The sequence below is a fragment of the Gorilla gorilla genome, chromosome 16 (genome assembly GCF_029281585.2).
Source record: "Gorilla gorilla gorilla isolate KB3781 chromosome 16, NHGRI_mGorGor1-v2.1_pri, whole genome shotgun sequence".
In the NCBI taxonomy this organism is placed as follows: domain Eukaryota; kingdom Metazoa; phylum Chordata; class Mammalia; order Primates; family Hominidae; genus Gorilla; species Gorilla gorilla.
Genome location: NC_073240.2, coordinates 49,737,468 through 49,755,881, shown reverse-complemented (window position 1 = coordinate 49,755,881; position 18,414 = coordinate 49,737,468). Strand labels below are relative to the sequence as shown.

The following is an 18,414-nucleotide window of genomic DNA, read 5'->3' as shown; positions in this document are numbered from 1 at the left end:
ACACTGACCATTCGTTTAGGACTTCAGTGCTGTGACATAGAGGGAGAATGACGTCAATGAGGTTCTTTGCCCACATGGTCTCCAGACATGACCACACATTGAACATGCAAAGTCCTAGAGCGCTGGGGAGATTGAAACCACCCTCATACTGATGCTGCTACTAGGGACATCAACTTTGACCAGACATGGTAACTGATGACAAAAATTTTGGCCTTTGACACTGCTGAGTCAAACGGAAAATGGAGTAGAAGAAAGAGTTTGATGGAGCTGCTGTTTGTCTATCTTGTGGCAGTATTTGCAGATGCTCTCATTTGTGAATACACAGAGTTCCTCCAGTAAATATTTAATTAAATTGAAACTCGACATCCTAGGTACTGAAAGCTGAGTCAGATTTGTGTGATTTTAGGGTGTAGGATATAATTATTTAATTTTGTTGAGGAGCTGATAATTGAGAATGAAGGTCAAAATATCCCAAAAATGTTCAATTGTAAGTGGATTATGTGTTGGCAGGAGAGACCATAAACACAGTGTCACTATTAGGTTAGATCATATTCTCAACTTAACTAGACAAGAATACAAAATATAATTGGTAGGTCATTCACTAAACCATCCTGCAAGGGCATTGCCTTGGCTACAGCAGTAACCATAACCAACTTGATGGTGGACATGTTGAGCCACTGAGAAAATCGACAGGGCCCTGTGCTTAAGGTGTTCTTAGCAGACACCTAGAGCAACCTTGTCAGCACCTGTGTCTGGGCCCATCCTTCCGCTGCCCCATGATGGGTTGCACAGGGCTGCCGCCTCTTGGCGTCTCTGCCTAGGAGCCTTGGAATACCAGATGGGCTTCCAATGGCAGGCCTAGCCTTTAGATTAGCTTTGTCTGCACAGCTATGATCCTGGCTTTTTGCCTAACCTTTCAGAGCAAAGGACATCCAGCAAGACTCTCCTGGGAAGCAGATTAACTTCTGTGAGTCACTGCTCTTCCATCTCATTTATGATTCATGACCTGAGCTGTATTTTTAGCTTTTATTTATTTGGGTCTGAGAAGTGGGTTGGGTGGAAGTGTAGTTGGGAAACTCATGAAAGAATAAGAAGAAATTGGCGTCACATCTAAGCGAGGGTGGCCTGAAACTTGGTTACAGTCCTCAGACATTCAGCATAGTGTATTGAGAGCCTACTGTGTGTCACATATTGTGCTGGACTCCAAGAACAAAAGGGAAAAAGAGAACCAGCTTCTGCCCTCTAAGAGCTCATTGAATTGTGTGGGCAGATGTTTAATTGGATGATTAATGTAATGTAGCCCCTGCTGATATCTCAACCATATCCCTGGACGTTAGTCATATGGAAGTATTTGGTATTTTTGGACCACCCCTTATTTTTGCCCTTACCTCTTGCACATGCTGTGCCCATTGTCTGGAAATTCCTCCACCATCACCTCTCATTGCCTGCCCTTCATAACTCGCCCCAGCGTCCTTCCTCTGACCCTTCTTCCCTGATTCCCTGAGGCTGGTCTGGAGCCTCTCTGACACACTCCCATAGCCCCTTGCATCCCAGTGCTCATCACACTCCTATGGAGCACCATTGATTAAGGTCCCTGCACAGTAATTGAGGCTTGTTTATCAGCTCCCCATACTAAGGCAGGTAGAACTGAAGACAATCAGGAACAGCAGTATAGTCATCCCACTGTAATGATGAACATATGCTGAGACCTTTGTATGTGCCAGTCACTGTGCTTAGCACCACACATGCATTACCTGATTGGATCCTCACAATAACCCTATGAAACACATAAACTATTGTTCTTGTTTTATGGATGAAGAAACTGAGGCTTTGAGAATTAAAGTTATTTGTCCAAGGTTTCACAGCCAGTACGTGTAAAGCTGAGATTCAAACCCAGGCCCTTCTGATTCTCAAAGCCCATGCTCCTAGACTCTATGCCATATTCCTTCTCCCCTCTCATGGTTATTGTATCAGTCAGGATAGGGCAGGTCATTCTATGTTAACAAGTAATGCCAACATCTCAGTGGCTTAGACAAAAAGGTTTACTTCTTGCTCATGTCATGGTCCGAGCACATTGGCTGGGGGCATCTGCTGTATTATTCTCACTCAGCAAAAAGGCTGAAGGTGGCTTTCTATCTGTGCCTCCCCAGTTGCAAGAGAAAGGACATGTGACAAATCACTCCCACAGTGATATCATTGGCCGAATCAGGTGCTGTACCCAACTTCAAAGGGGCAGGAGAAGTGCAATGCTGCTGTGTGCTGGGAAGATGAAGAATTGGAAATATCTGTGGAACGGTACTAATGACTCCCACAATATAAAAGAAAGGAGTGAGGGAAATAGAGAAGTGAAAATAACAGAGGATAAAGTGTTCAGAGGAATAAGGGCCTTCCAGGGAATAGGAGAAAGCTTGCCTTTTTAAACCATAGGTCTCCAGTTAAACGGCTGCTGGGATCAATTATTCAGTTGTTCTTCCTGTAAGTTGCATTGTTAAGGCTTCTTCTCTTCTGAATGTATTAATACTTTGTCACAACCTGGGATTTTGCTGGATCTATCAGGAGAGAGTAGTCAATTGCTATTACAAAAGCATCTTAATCTGAGTAGGGTCAGCTTTTGCAAGCCAGTATTCCAATTCTCATTTTCATTACGGAGAACCAGTCCCACCAGGTTAAAGACTTTCTCCAATAACAGAGAGTAGCATTCCTGGTTTCCTAGGATTAGGCCTACATGGTGATAAAGATCTTAAAAGTTTCTTAGGAGGCTTGGCTACAGTGCCAACACTTGCTCCTCCCCGCAAAAGACTTGGGTTAAAGCTATTGGTTGCAACTTTTAGATCTCAATAACAACATTAAAATTGAATATAAAATACAAGCCCTCAAGGAATTTCTGCAAAGAATATATTGGGAATATTTTGGTCAAGGAGAATTCACCTTTGTACAAAGCAATTCCTGTTTTCAGAGAACACAGAATGGCTGAAACAGTATAAAACTGAGCACAATACTTACTGTCTTAGGTATTGGATGCAGCAATCTTTTGTCAAGTCACCATAAGTTATTGGATAATGTAAAACATTTGCTACATACAGGGGGTGTCTGGCCTTACCACTCCTCTTTCTCTTCATGATATGGATAGATAGATCTATATGTGTATCATTTATATCTCTATCTATCTATCTATCTATCTATCTATCTATCTATCTATCTATCTATGTGTCTGTGTGATAGAGTACTACCTTCTATATATAATATATGCAAGGCATGAGTCTCCCCTAGATGGTAAACTTCTTTAGGTCAGGATCAGAGAGATGACATGGAACAGCAGCTTTAAACATCAAAAGATCTGGGTTCTTCTCCATTAATCAGCCCTGTGACTCTTGAGCACAGCATTGAACCTCTGAGAATCAGTTTTTCCATCTGTAAAAAGGCATCAGGGCCAGGCGTGGTGGCTCAGACCTGTAATCCCAGGTTTTTGGGAGGCCAAGGTGAGAGAATTCACTTGAAGTGAGGAGTTTGAGATCACCTGGGCAACATAATGAGACCCCATCTCTACAAAGATAAAAATAAAAAAGGAGATCACCTACCTATTCAGGTCTTATCACAGTTTCATTATGAGGCTCAAATGATATAATACTTTTGCGACTAAACAGAATATACATCTCTATTTGTGCAAAGGCACATGATGAATCACATAGCACAACTTTTCTGGCCATGCCCAGCAGCAGAAAGAGCCATTTGTGGCTCCCAACACATTGGTGTAAAGTTATTTCTAGGAGAAGTCATAGCTCTCCAAATGCTATCAGTATAGTTTTTGCCACAGGGATGACCTCCAGCTGGGTGACTTTGCCTGTGCTCAAGTCTGTAGGCAGAGATGAAACCTCTCTTAGTTCAAACAAATTCCCTTGTGTAAGGGATTTTCAATGGGAGTAGGACTGTTGGAATGAGACAGTGCATAGCTGCCTCACGGGATGCAGATGGTTGTCATACTTTCCTTGCCCACAGATGACCAGTACTTTTTTCAGAGAAATTGAAAGATTTCTTTGGACAATTGTAGGCAGCTCATTTCCCAGTGTATTAGTCTGTTCTCACATTGTTATAAAGAACTACCCAAGACTGGGTCATTAATAAAGAAAAGAGGTTTAATTGACTCACAGTTCTGCAGGCTGTACAGGAGCCATGGCTGGGGAGGTCTCAGGAAACTTACAATCATGGTGGAAGGCAAAGGGGAAGCAGGCACAAGCTTGGTTCAGCTTACTTTAAGCGGACTGGGAATAGAATCTTGGGGATGGAGACAATGGAGACTCTCTCCATCTGCTGGGGTGGAGTCCACTTAGCAGGGAAAGACATCGAAGGAGATGGATTGGGCCAAGTGAAAGGCCTTGCTCACTTCACAACCCTGCCTTTTGACTTGGGCAGGAACCCTGGAGAAAGGAGATCTGCCTTTTGTAAGAGCAAACAGAACACACAACTTACTGTTAGAAGGTTCCATCGTTATAATGACTAATGACTTACAGGGTTGAAATTTCCTGGTTGTTGAGTCTCCAATGTGAATGACTGAACAAATCCAGATTTTCAGGCTTTTAAACCCGGAGCAGAAGGAGGAGTTTTCAGCAAAAATAGATGTTTGTATTTTAAAAATATATATTCAATTCAGTCAACCAAAATATATTTGGAGGGTCTACTATGTTCTAGGTGTTGGGGATACAACACTCCCTGTTCTCTGCTACTAATCTTCTAGTAGGGGAGACAGATAGGCAACAAATACATAATAATTTCAGCAGTAAGTGCTCTGTAGAAAAGCAGAGAATAGTGAAGAAATGGAAAGTGTTAGCACCTCTATGCTCCTTGATGCTATAGATTATAATATACATATTATTATATAATGCTATTATTATAGCATTCAAAGGTGCTATAAGATTATTCCTAAGAAAAGTCCGTTTTTGCCAAGACCACTTGCACCTCCTCCTTAAAGGTGTGTTCCAAGCAGCTCATCTCTCTGTCCGTCTCACTGAGCGCTCTCTAAACTTGCTTCCCTATTCCAGGGCAGGAGATCCCCTACTCCCACTGCTTCAAAACCCTGCCCAGGTTTTCATTTGATTGGTGTTACACTAAAAGGGGAAGGATTTTCCATTCCCTTCTTACACGACCCACATTCCAACTCAAACCTGGCACAAGGAGGGCTTTGGCCAGCTTAACTTCAGGATTATTTTAATTGACAACATACCCCTTTAAGAAGGAACACATTACAAATGGTCCAGTTAGGATGCAGGTTATTTTGAGACTTCCTGAGCATCACTTCTTGGCTAGTTCATTCAAATAAATCATTTAATTGCACTGTAAGAGGTGCTGGGCATAATGATGACTAAGACTCACTCCCTGCCCTTGAGAAGCCCATAGTCCAGCAGGAGGCATAGACATTGGAACAGATAAATTCCAGCACCACAGGGTGACTGCAACCTAGGGGTATAACCAAGGTGTTCTGGGATCCCAAAGGAAGAGCAATGAACTCCACCTCAAGGCTACAGAATATTTCAAAAAACTGTAGTCACTGCTGATGCCTCATTCATTTATCCATTATTCATCCATTCATGCATATTTCCTGAATAGTTTATATCAAGGATCACACACTGCCTGCAGATATTGCTTGTTTGGATTCCTTTTGTTGTTGTTGCTTCTTGGTAATTGCTTTATTGAGATGTAATTCAAATACCATATAATTCATATGCCATATAATTCACCCATTTAAAGTATACAATTCAATGGTTTTTTAGTATATTCACAGAGTTGTGCAACTATCACCAATTACAGAACATTTTTATCAACCCCCAAAGAAATCTTGTACCCGTTAGAGGTCACACTCCATTCCCCAAAAACCACATAGCCCTACTTTCTAGCTCTACAATTTTGTCTATTCTGGACATTTCACATAAATAAAATAAAATCAGTCTTTTATGATTGTCTTTTTTCACTTAGAATTAATATTTTCAAAGTTCATTCATGCTGCAGCATGTATCAATACTTGATCGCTTTTTATTGCCAAATACTATTCCATTGCATGATATACTACCTTTTATTTGTCCATTCATCAGTTGATGGACATTTGGGTTATTTCTACCTTTTGGCTATTGTAAATAATGCTGCTATGAACATTTAGGTGCAAGTTTTTGTGTGGACATATGCTTTCAATTTTATTGGGTATATTTCTAGGAGTGGAATTGCTGAGTCATATGGGTAATTCTATGTTTAACTGTTTGAGAAACTGCCAAGCTGTTTCCCCTAGTGGTGTTACCATTTTGTATTCCCACCAGCAATGTATGATGGTTCCAGTTTCTCCACATCTTCACCAACATTTATTTTCAGTTTGCTGATTTGTATTTTAAATTATAGCCATTCCAGAGGGTGTGAAGTTGTACCTCCCTGTGGCTTTGATTTGCATTTCCCAATGGTAAATTATATTGAACATCTTTTCATGTGCTTATTGTCTATTTGTATATATTTCTTGGAGAAATGTCTGTTCAGATCTTTTGTCCATTTTTAAATTGGGTTACTTGTCTTTTTATCATTGGGTTTTAAGAGTTTTTTAATGTATTTTAGATGCAAGTTTCTTAGCAGATATATCATTTGCAAATATTTTCTCCCATTCTCTGAGTGGTTTTTTCACTTTCTTCTTAGTGTCATTTGAAGCACAAAAGAATTTAATTTTTATGAAGTCCAACCTATATATTTATTTCCTTTGGTTGCTGGTGCTTTTGGTGTCATATCTAAGAAACCATTGCCTATTCTGAGGTCCTGTGATTATGACTGTTTTCTTTAAGGAGTTTTACAGTTTTAGCTCTTATATTTAGGTCTTGTAACCATTCTGAGTTTATGTTTTGCTTATGGTATGAGATAGAGGTCCAACTTTTATATACAATTGCTCTGGTGCCATCGGTTGAAAACAATGTCATTTTTCCATTGAATTCTTCTGTCACCTTTGTCAAAATTCAATTGACAGTAAATGCAGGGGTTTACTTTTGGACTCAGTTCTATTCTACTAATCTATATGTCTATCATTATGCTAGTACCACATTATCTTGATTGTGTAGCTGAGCAGTAAGTTTTGAAATTGGGACATGTGGATTCTCTAACTTTGTTCTTTTTCAAGATTGTGCTGATTATTTTGAAATTACACATGAATTTTAAGAAATTACACATGAATTTGAAGTTAGACATGAATTTTAGGATCCGTTTGTCAATTTCTACAAAGAAGCCATCTGAGATTTTGATAGGGATTCTGCTGAAGTTTTAGATCAGCTTTTGGGAGTATTACTATCTTAACATTATTAAGTCTTCTGATCCATGAACATGGGATGTTTTTTCCATTTATTTCAATTTTCTTAAATTTCCTTCAACAATGTTTTTCAGTTTTCAAAGTGTAAGCTTATCCTATCAGATTTATTCATAAGTATTTTATTCTTTTTGATCACATATTGCAAATGAAATTATTTTCTTAATTTTGTTTTGGATTGTTCATTGTGACTTGCTGGAATTAAAAATCAGGAAAACTTACAAATAAAGTCTGATTTTTGACCTCTTTTGAAAGATCACAAGGTCTGGTTTCCCAAATGGTAACGAGGGACTGGAATGATTGGTTTGGGCCTTGTTCTTTTTGTAGGCCATATGGTTCCAAGTTTGTCCTAATCTAGCTACTTTCTTATATCTAGTTTACTTTGCTCATTAATATCTTTATTATTAAGCATTGAGTTTTTGGCCTTTATGATTATTCTTTTGGGAAATCTAAGTTAGATGAGATTCAATTTGAAAGAGCAGTTAATATTATTTAAGTCCTTAATGTGATTTTTTTATATGCATATCCCATTCTTTCTTAAAAATTACCTCAAGCCATATCTTACTTGCTCATCTCAAGAATATTGTTGATCCAGGCTTTACACAGAGGATACAAAGAAGAAACAGACACCATTCTTACTATAAAAGAGATACAGACACATTGACCAAGAAGTAGTTCCATATTAGCAAAGGAAGTTTTATTAAAGGTCTGCTAGAAGTTCATACAGAGTATAGAAGAGGGCCCAAAGAAGATCAAGGCTGCAGGTAGGGATGGGGAAGAAGAGGAGAGATCTCATAAAAGAAGTGACTTTGCATTTCCTTGTGAATGATGAGTAGGTGTTAATAAGATGGACATGGATAAGAAGGACATTTCAAGAGGGAGGAGCAAAGGAAGGGGTTGTTCTGAATTTTGAAGCATGGTAAGTGAGTTCAGGCAAATGACCAGAGGGCAAAATGAGACGGCAAAAGCGGGGAGGAAAAGGCTAAAGAGTTCAGCAAGAGCCAGATCATGAGAGGCCCTGTACATCATTCTAAGAAAGCTGGATCTTTTCCTGAAGACTGGTGTTTTCTCCAAAGTGTGATTCCTGGACAACCTGTAGTAGAAGGACCTGAGTGCTTATTAAAATGCCGTTTCACAGTCTTACTGAAGAAGAATTTCTCAGAGCCTGGGAATTTTATTTTTAAAATCTGATTTGTAAGTTTCCCTGGTGATTCTTAAGTTCTTTAAAGTTTGGGAAGCTCTGCTTTAAGGGTGGGGGTCTTGGGAGTGTTTTAAGTGAGAATGATTGGGGGATCGGACGGAATGATAACATGCCATATATGTGTTTTAGTAACGTGCTGGCTGCACTGGGAAAGACAGATTCAAAAGGTGGGACACCGGAAACCCCATCTTAGGGAGGGCCATATTCTAAAGTCAACAGTAGAATAAAACTCAGAATAAAGAATACACTGGATCATCCTTGAAATCTCCAACTCCCACGCATCTGGACGATCAATTGTCAGAATCAATGTCTTGTGTTTCTGTTTGCATTTATGGAGAGATACTCTTTCTCTGGGGCAGAGTATGTCTCCAAAAATGCAAACAGAAACACAAGACATTTATTATTGCAAACAGAAACACAAGACATTATTTAACTCTCCATAAATTCAGATACTCTTTCTCTGGGGCAGATAGTTACCCTACTCTCTGGCAAGTAGGGTTGAAAGACTGAGGAGATAACAAAGGGGCTGATCTCTTGCTTTCTGCCTGCCAAATGGGTGCAGTTGAATTCATATGCTTTGCCCATGAATATGATGTGAGACCCCAGTATTGCAATTGAGAGAAAGAATGTGCCTAAACTTGGATAGCAAATGCTGGGGGTAGTGTGCAGAGTTCAGGGAAGAAGACAGGGAAGTTATGACGATGATAGGGAGATTGAAAGGATGCGGCTTACCTCTTGATTGGTTGATGGATTTGAAAAAAAAGTAAGAGTTGACTTTTCTGGTTTATGTAATTAGGTAGATAGTGATACTATTGGTTTAGATCAGAAATGTAAGTAGAGGAATAATTTGAATGTATTGAATTTGAGATGCAATTAGAATATTCATGTGCCAATACATATCTGAAGGTGGGAGAAAACCTGGGCTAAAAATGTGTGTGGCATGAGCATGAGGTAGTAATTGAAAGCAAAGGAGTGTACATGCTAGAGACTGATTTTATTAGACTAGAGTAGAACCTAGGAATCAGAATTTTTAATACTTCCCAAGTGATTCTAATATGCAGTCAGGGTTGAGAATCACTGGTATAGGGAGAGAAGGAACCATTGTTTTTAAAAAATAAGAAACTAGCAAAGGAGACTGAGAACGAATAGTCAGAGAAGATGAGGAATTGGAGAAAATGTTCTCAGGAAAGCTAAAGAGAGTTCAGAGGAAAATGAAGGGATTGAGTAAAGGTCAACAGCGGTAGGTGACCCCGATAGGTGAGTAGGAAAACAAAAATCATTCATTAAAGGAACTTTGAGGAAGTAGTTGGTTTGCTCAGGCAGTTTCACTAGAGTGATGAGGCCAGAAACTTTACTATTGTGAGTTGAGGCATGAGTGAAAGGAAGAAAGTGAGACAGTGTTTCAAGGTTATGAAGGGAATGTCCCTGTTTCTTACTCTCCCATTTTTTTTAAATGGGAAAGACTAAAAATTATTTAAAGGTGGCAGAAATATCCTGCTGTGTTTTCCTGCCATTTTGGTGGCCTCTACCATTGTTGAACATTTATCGCATGAAGGTCAGACCCTCCTTATATCATAGTTGATTATATACTGTTCTTCAGTGTTTGTTTTTAATTCATTATTTATTTTTTATTTACAGACAGGGTCTCGCTCTGTCCCCCAGGCTGGAGTGCAATGGCACGATTGTAGCTGACTGCAGCCTCAAACTCCTGGGCTCAAGTGATCCTCCTGCCTCAGCCTCCCAAGTAGCTGGGAAGTGATTTTCTTCCTTGTCTTAGCACTCTTATTATAAACTTACCAAGTGCAGGGCCTGTGCCTTAAACTTCTCTTGAAAAATATTCTCCCATACTCCTAGCCAAGATGCAGGTATATTCTGAGAAAGGGAATAAGCCATGTATAAAAAGAGATTTCACCCTACTCAATAAAACTGTGGTTCTTATAGATGAAGTAGTGAGCTTTGCTTATTTTATTTTTCAAATCTAAACTAATACTACTACTTATTTTTAAAAATAAATATGTTTACACTTATTTTTATAAACAGTACAAAAGTATAAAGTAAAAAGTAAAAACCTGCCTCTCTCCCATTTCCAAAGGCAACCACTGTTAGTTTCTTAGTATCCTGCAGACCTTCTTTCTAAGAGTATAAGAATATGTATCTTTTTTTTCTTTAGGTAGCATGCTTGTAGTCATCATTCTGTAAGAGAGTTAGGATGAGACTTCCCATAAGTAACTATCATTCCTTTTCTCTGAAAATCCCAGTAATTTCTTCTCTGGAGAGCAAAGCCCAAGATACACATGGCCATAAATAGGCTGTTCACCTCTCCCTGGGAGCAAGTGGTTGAAGCTCAGACAGTACAAAAATATTATGACTGCCTTGGGGCATAAAGGGAGGAAGCGAGTTGGGAGTTAGGTAAACCTGTGCTGGGGGCTGAATGGGCAGGTTGTCTGAGCAACGCTGAGCTCCGCTGCTTTCCCACTGTTCCTGTAAGGCTCCAAATAAAGGTCTTCAGTGTCCTCTCCTCACCACAGGGTGGGGAATTAGGGAGTGTCCTCTGTCTCACCTCCTGCAGTTCCCAGAACAGTTTGGATTCACATCTGCTGTTACCATTGTGGTCCCCCGTCTCGACACTGTTCACCGTGTTCCTGGGTAGACCAAAGGGAGGGTAGTGGCAGCCAGCAGGATAACTCCTCTTTTCACTTTTTCTGTTATACAGGGTCCTAGCAATGAACTGCAGACTCTAGAATAAACCCTGATTCAGTACCAGTGAATAAATGAAACTGAGCCAGGCACTTCTCTTTAATAGGCTTCAATTTCCTCATCTCTTAAATAAAGTTAGCAACAATGACTAATCTCATAAAAAGAAAAGATAAGTCATCTCTTTTCATGGTTGTCCTGTCTGAATGGGGCCAGGTTTCTTAAGAACAGAGCCCATGTCTTATGCAGATCCTCATTTAATACGTGAATGAGAAGTATTGTCATCTCCAGTTTATAGCTAACAAACTAAACTTCTCCTCTCTCGGGCCTTGATATTCAGCCACTATCTGCTTATGTAGTCATCAAACACCTAAAGAAAGAAGTGGACAGAGTATTTTTATGCACCGCCTCCTCCCCGCTTCCTCACCACGGTGGTTTTTAAGTGAAATGGATTGTGTGAGTCAATGGGAAGACTCACTCCATTCTTGTCTTTGGGGTAATTGTGGCAAAAATCAGTTGTGGTTTTCTCAACACATGCCCACAGTGGAAGGGGACTTGTGCTCATTGTCAATCATCTCAGGCCATGACTCATGTTTTTCCAGAAACTTCTGTTCAAATGACACACCTCAGAGGCCCCCTCCTGCCACCCTTCATCTCAGCCCCTATTCATCACTGATTGATTATTGATTTACTTGTTAATTTGCTTGTCTAGTACCTCTTTTTATTCCCTTGGCTATAACCACCGTAAGAGTAAAGATCACAGTCACTGCCATATTCCCTGCAACAGGGAGTCACCTGTGCCATAGCTGACAGACAAGTGTATGAATCAAAACAGAGGTTCACATGAAGGGAAGGGGATCCCGAAGCAATGCTTGGGCTTGCTTTAGTCCGAAGCAGATAAGGTGGTTATAACCATGAAGTGTGATTAAGAACAAAACCGTGGAGGAGTTCCTCTCACCCCCAAGACACTAAAAATTCTTCTCCTCATTGATAACCAAGATGAATGGCAACTTATTTAATAACTGGGCTGAGAATAGCCTTCACTTTGACACTCTCCTCACGTGGGTCTCAAACTTGATCAGCCTTGGGTGTCCTTGTTCCAGCTGTTTCCGTTTGTCCCTTTGTCCCCCTCCTGTTCAGACATTTCTGTCTGAACAGAAATGTCTGTTTCTGTTCTGTACTCTCCTTTCCTTTTAGAGTTCCCACCGTCAACTCTATCATCCAGGGCTGTTCCCACCGTCAACTCTATCATCCAGGGCTGTTCCCACCCACAGCTTATAGCCTGCCTGAGAAGTAGGGCACATTCTTGCCAGCTTCCCACTTCACTACAAAACCTCCTCAGTCTAGGTTGTGTGTTGCCACTCCAAAATGAAGAACAACAAAAATAACAAACATGAAGTACATTGCTGACAAATCTAGAAACCTTGCAAAGACATTGTTCTGGCCTGTAGCACCTGAGGCTGAGTCCTTGGTGCTCTTGTACTCCTGGGTGGAGAGACCAGCCAAGCCTTCACCTCCCTCCATCCCTCGGCTCCCCCTAGCCCCCACTCATTGTAAAGGTACAACAGAATTGAACAAAAGATGCTTCATTCATTCTTTCAACAAGTGTTTATCGAGTGCCCACCAGATCCTAGGCACTGTTGTAGGGAATATGGCAGTGATTGTGATCTTTACTCTTATGGTGGTTATAGCCAAGGGAATAGAAAGAGGTACTAGACAAGCAAATTAACAAGTAAACCAATAATCAATCAGTGATGAATAGGGGCTGAGATGAAGGGTGGCAGGAGGGGCCTCTGAGGTGTGTCATTTGAACTGAAACCTGAAAGATGAGAAGGGGTTTGTCCTGCAGAACAGTGTAGGAGAGCCAGGCGGACAGAATGTCAAGTGCAGGGAAGAGCTGGGGTGTATTTGAGGAGTAGAAAGGAGGCCAATGTGGCAGCAAAGTGTGTAAGGGGACAGTGACACAGATAAAGCTGAAGGGGTGAGCTGGGGCCAGGAACCCCAGGGTCTAGGGGTTTATAGTAACGAGCTTGTTTTGATCATAGATGCCAGGGGTTTCATGTGGTGGAAGAACATGATCTGATATAAAGTTTTGAAGAACCATCACAGCGGAGTGTGAAAAATGTAGGTGCTTGGTCACCTTTTCAAAAAGTGTGCACGGATAGGCCAGTTGGTATCACCTTGTCTTCAATTGGTGATTTACAGCTAAAGGGAAAGATGATACCCACCTCCTCACCAACAAGACCTCCTGGGGGTATTGGAGGGGATCCAGGCCTGCTCTCCAGCCTGTGTGGGGAGTCCACTCTTTCCAGGGCCAGGACTGCAGGATATAGGGACGCAAGACCTAGGCTCTGGGGTGGAAGAGGGCGCTGGAAGGCACCAAAAGCCAGAGAAGTCAGTGAAGACATATGGACAATCTTTTCATGCCACCTGGACGTGGAGCTTGGATGCTTGGAATTTCCTTTCTTGACAATTCTGAGATGGGCTTTCTAACCTACTTCCTATATCTAGCTTTCTTCTCCCAATAACACTTACAGTTGAAGAGAAATCTCTAGACACAACTTCCTTAAGGTACCCAAGGCTTGGGAAGTTATGTGTGATGGGGACAGAGTAAAATATCCAAAATGTTTCTTACTAGTGTGATGGGGACAGAGTAAAATATCCTAAATGTTTCAGTACTAGAGATCCCAAGAGGAGTGTAACTGAGTGTGACTAACAGGAGTCTGGATGAGACTGGCAGGGTGGTTGTCCCGGCCAGCATGCTCTTCCCAGCACCAGGCTCCAGGCAGCACTCGGTGCTTCAAGGAGTTCTATCTGCACAATCTGCTCAGAAATACTATTATACAGCAGGACGCGGTGGCTCATGCCTGTAATCCCAGCACTTTGGGAGGCCGAAGTGGGCAGATCGCTTAAGGTCAGGAGTTTAAGACCAGCCTGGCCAACATGGTGAAACCCCGTCTCTACTAAAAATACAAAAATTAGCCAGGTGCAGTGGCATGTGCCCGAATCCCAGCTACTCAAAAGGCTGAGGCAGGAGAATTGCTTGAATTTGGGAGGCAGCGGTTGCAGTGAGCCAAGATCGTGCCACTGCACGCCAGCCTGGGTGACAGAGTGAGACTCCATCTCAAAAGAAAAAAAAAAAAGAAATACTATTATACAAGAAGTGTTTGGGTAGGTGCCCCTCCCCACCAGCTCCTGACATCTTTTGACAGTGTTTTTGCCATTCCCAAGCATAGAGAGGCTGGAAAGCCTCCAGAGGAAAGCTAAACAGGGAGCATATCATTTCCAAGGAGAGAGCAGATCACTTTCAATTGGACCTCTTAGCTCTAGTAACATTTCTAAGGCAATTCTCAAAGAAGCACTCTCCCTCCTCAACCAAAGCTCTTCTGGGAGGATTGACTCTCACAGCCTCACCTGGCAAAGCTACACAGAAGACTACTAAGTCCACGTCCCTAGGCTGAATCCTCTCAGGACTCCAGAATCCAATTTTCAGCTGCCAGCCTGTTATTTCCTGGATACCCCACCGGTGCCTTAAGTCAACAGCTCCCAAACCAATTCATCATCTTCCCTTCTCCTGGCTTTCCTGTTTCTGTTGATGGCATCACTGTTCCCTCTGCTACCCTGGCTGGAAACATCTGAGTGAGTCATCCTTGACTCATCCTTCTCTCTTATTCTCCATATCAAATCAACTGCCGAATTCTGTAGTATCTGTTTCCATGATGTCACTTGAATCTGTCCCGTCCTTCCTATTGACACCATCCCTCTTCAGTGTGGGCTGTCATTACTTCCCTCTCCACAGGATCATCCTAACTTATTCCCTCACCATTAACCCACCTTCATACTGCCGCTGACTTAAGCCTCCTCCAACACAGATCTAGTTGCATCACGCCTGCCATGGATCCTCACTGCTGCCACACTAAATATAAACCATCTCTCAGCTTTATAAGTCACAATTCCCTTTGCAATACATGGTGTTCAAGCTAACCATACTAATCACTGATGCAGCACATGACTTTTGTCCTGTCAAGAACCCCCTTAATATTTAAATCAGCTGCAAAGGATGATAAGATCTTATATTACTAAGTTTGGTATTCTATGCATTTATATGCTTGTTCTATCCACTTAGAAGATTTGACATTCCTGTATTCTTTATCTCACATTTATTTTTGCTTCCTCTACTATTTAGGCCTTTGTATGTACCAGGCGTTGTTCTAAAAGCTTTATTTATACGTAGGAAATAATTTCACTCTCCTAACAATTCCTGTTGTATCCCCATTTTACCAATGACAAAACTGCGAGGCACAGAAATTAACTTGCTGAGGTTCAGGTTCCATAACTAAGAAGTAGCAGAGCCAGGATGCAAATTCACATGATCTGGCCCCAGAGCCCATGATCTTAACCACTGAACCCACATTTGTCTTTGTTACTTGCGTTATCTATATTATGGTTTGGATTTAACTGGTGTTTTGTAATTGAATTGAACCTTTAGGCATGTGTCCATTAATAGTCAGAAATAACAGTGGTAGGCAGAGGGTGCAAATGTAACTTCATAGCAGAAGCTGATTTTAGGTGCTTCCCGGGAAGTTGCTGTGAAGCTAAGAGACATCTTCTTGGAATTTTTGTCCTACTTCTTCTTTTTTTTCTTCTTATTGTAGTACATGGGCTGTATTGAAGTGCTGCAATCAATGAGATCACTGGATTTTGGAATGAGAACCCAAGTTACAAGGTAAGAAGCCAAAAATGGGAGGGGCTTTGAGGAGTATGGTTTAAAGTCACAATAATTTCTCCCACAGGAATTTTATGCAAACCTTCCAATTCATTATGCACACCTTCCAATTCATTATGCACTTTTATTCATGCGACTGGAGCGTACAAGGCTCACCCAGTGACCCTCAATGAGTGGCTTGATCTCATCGTGTGAAAGATTTCTCAACTGTGTGGCAGTGCATCTGTGTTTCATGTGAGGATGAATAAGATGATACAGTCTACAGAAATAGCTGGTTTCCCAGGTACCAAAAGTATTTAAAATTATGCCTGGCAGGAAGCCATTACAGAATCAGACCTGTCAAGGAAGTAGCAGAAAATAAGACCAAGTAAGACTTTCAACATGAGAAAGCCCAAGCTTTCCCCAAGCTCTTCCTGACGTGAGAAACTGCTTACTCCTTGTCTGGGTCTCCCTCCTCTATGTACAGTGAGCTAGATGGAACAGTGGAATCAGGGAAGTTTTACCCAGGGTGACCCCAGGGAGCTTAGGGGAAGAAATCAGAATCCCTGTTACGTGGAGCTCAAGTCAGAAGCAGAAATACAAGGCATGGTTCATTAAAGCTAAGCCCAGAGAAAGGACGGAAAGAAGGAGTGAGTGCAGACTGGCAACTGGAAAAATTGTGAAGCGAGGGAGATGAGGTGAGAAGACTGGGTCGATATGAGTGGTTCAGAATGAAGACTTGGGCATCCATTTGATGTGGTGCCAAGGTGTGTCTCAGGGGCATGCCACAGTAGATCTGTGCTTGCAGGCCTCCTGTTCTGAAGGTGAATGTTGTCATGTAGAGAATAACTCTCCCTAATGCTCATCCCATGAAATTCTAGGCCTAGAGAAAGAAGTATCCTGTGGTCAAAAAATGTAGCGAAAGGAGCCACATCGCTCTTTAGGAGACTACAGTATACAATAGTATATTGAAGACTCTGAGCCTGGTGCAGTGGCTCACGCTTGTAATCCCAGCAACTCAGAAGGCTGAGGTTGGAGGATTGCTTGAGGCCAAGAGTTTGAGACCAGCCAGGGCAACATAGTGAGACTCCATCTCTACAAAAGTGAAAAGAACATAGCCAGGCACGGTAGCACATGCCAGTAGCCCCAGCTACTCAGGAGGCTGAGGCTGGAGAATCAATTGAGCCCAGGAGTTCAAGGCTTCAGTGAGAGATGATTATGCCAATACACTCCTGTGTGGGTGACAGCAAGACCCTGACTCTTAAAAAAAAAAAAAAAAAAAAGACTGAGTAGTCCTGTGCTGCTATAGTTGAAAAAAACTCTACCCCTCAAAATTTTCTTTTTCTTTTTTCTTTTTTGTTTTTTTTTTTTTGAGACAGAGTCTCACTCTGTCTCCCAGGCAGGAGTGGTGCAATCTCGGCTCACTGCAACCTCCGCCTCACATGTTCAAGCAATTCTCCTGCCTCCGCCTCCCGAGTAGCCGGGACTACAGGTGCCCACCACCACGCCTGGCTAATTTCATATTTTTAGTAGAGATGGGGTTTCACTGTGTTGGCCAGGCTGGTCTTGAACCCCTGACCTCAGATCATCCACCTGCCTTGGACTTCCAAAGTTCTGGGATTAAGGCGTGAGCCACTACACCCAGCCTTACCTCAAGATTTTCTAAACTTATTGGGCCTTGGATCCTTTTCTTGTATAACGGAAATGTACATCCTAGGGTTCCATGAAATGTGCCTTAGGAAATGCTGATTGAGACTCTCTGCCTTATGATGCATTCAAATCTGCCTTTCCAAACCTCTCTCAACCTATCCTTGGTATTTCCTCTGGAGTCAAACATATTATATAATCCTGTTTTTTGTACTCTTGGTACCTACGTCAGTCACTGGCACATGGCAGAGGCTCAGTGGATATTTATTGAATAAATTCATGGTTCCACCTGACTACACTTCCAGTATTTGCAAGCAGCTACATTTCTTCTCCCCTTTAAATCTTCTCTTACACATTCTCAGTGCCTTCAATTACTCTTCAAGTGACATGGTATCTAGACTACTTTCCAAACTGTTAGCCCTACTTTGATGGACATATTTCAGGGTTTACTCCATTTTGATGATTCTTAATCTTGAGACATTTTTTCTTCCAATCCTGAGCAGGCTACAGATGAGAGAAAGAGGGCTGATACCCCAGGTTGGCACAGGACAAAGGAATCCCCACTGTCCTAACCTGAGAGCTATGGTCTGAATATGTCCCCTCAACATTTATGTATTGAAACTTAATTCCCAGTGTGAAAGTATCAAGAGGCAGGGCCTTTAGGAGGGGATTAATTCATTAGCCAGAGCCCTCATGAGTGGGATTAGTGATCTTATAAAAGAGGTGCAAGGGAGCATGTGAGGATGCAGCAAGAAGAACCCGGCTGAGAAGCAGCATGAGCCTTCATCACACACCAGATCTACTGGTGCCTTGATCTTGGACTTTTCAGCCTCAAGAAGTCTAAGA

At 41.7% G+C, this 18,414-nt stretch overlaps 1 protein-coding gene across 1 annotated transcript in view; it reads left to right on the top strand.

The window, feature by feature from the left end:
• The window catches only part of SHC4 (SHC adaptor protein 4), a 140,100-nt gene that overhangs the window by 23,154 nt on the left and 98,532 nt on the right, over positions 1-18,414 (top strand). Inside the window, exon 2 of the mRNA XM_004056153.5 lies at positions 15,872-15,942. Within this exon, the coding sequence (XP_004056201.3) occupies positions 15,872-15,942 (71 nt within the window). The remainder of the gene's footprint in view (positions 1-15,871; positions 15,943-18,414) is intronic.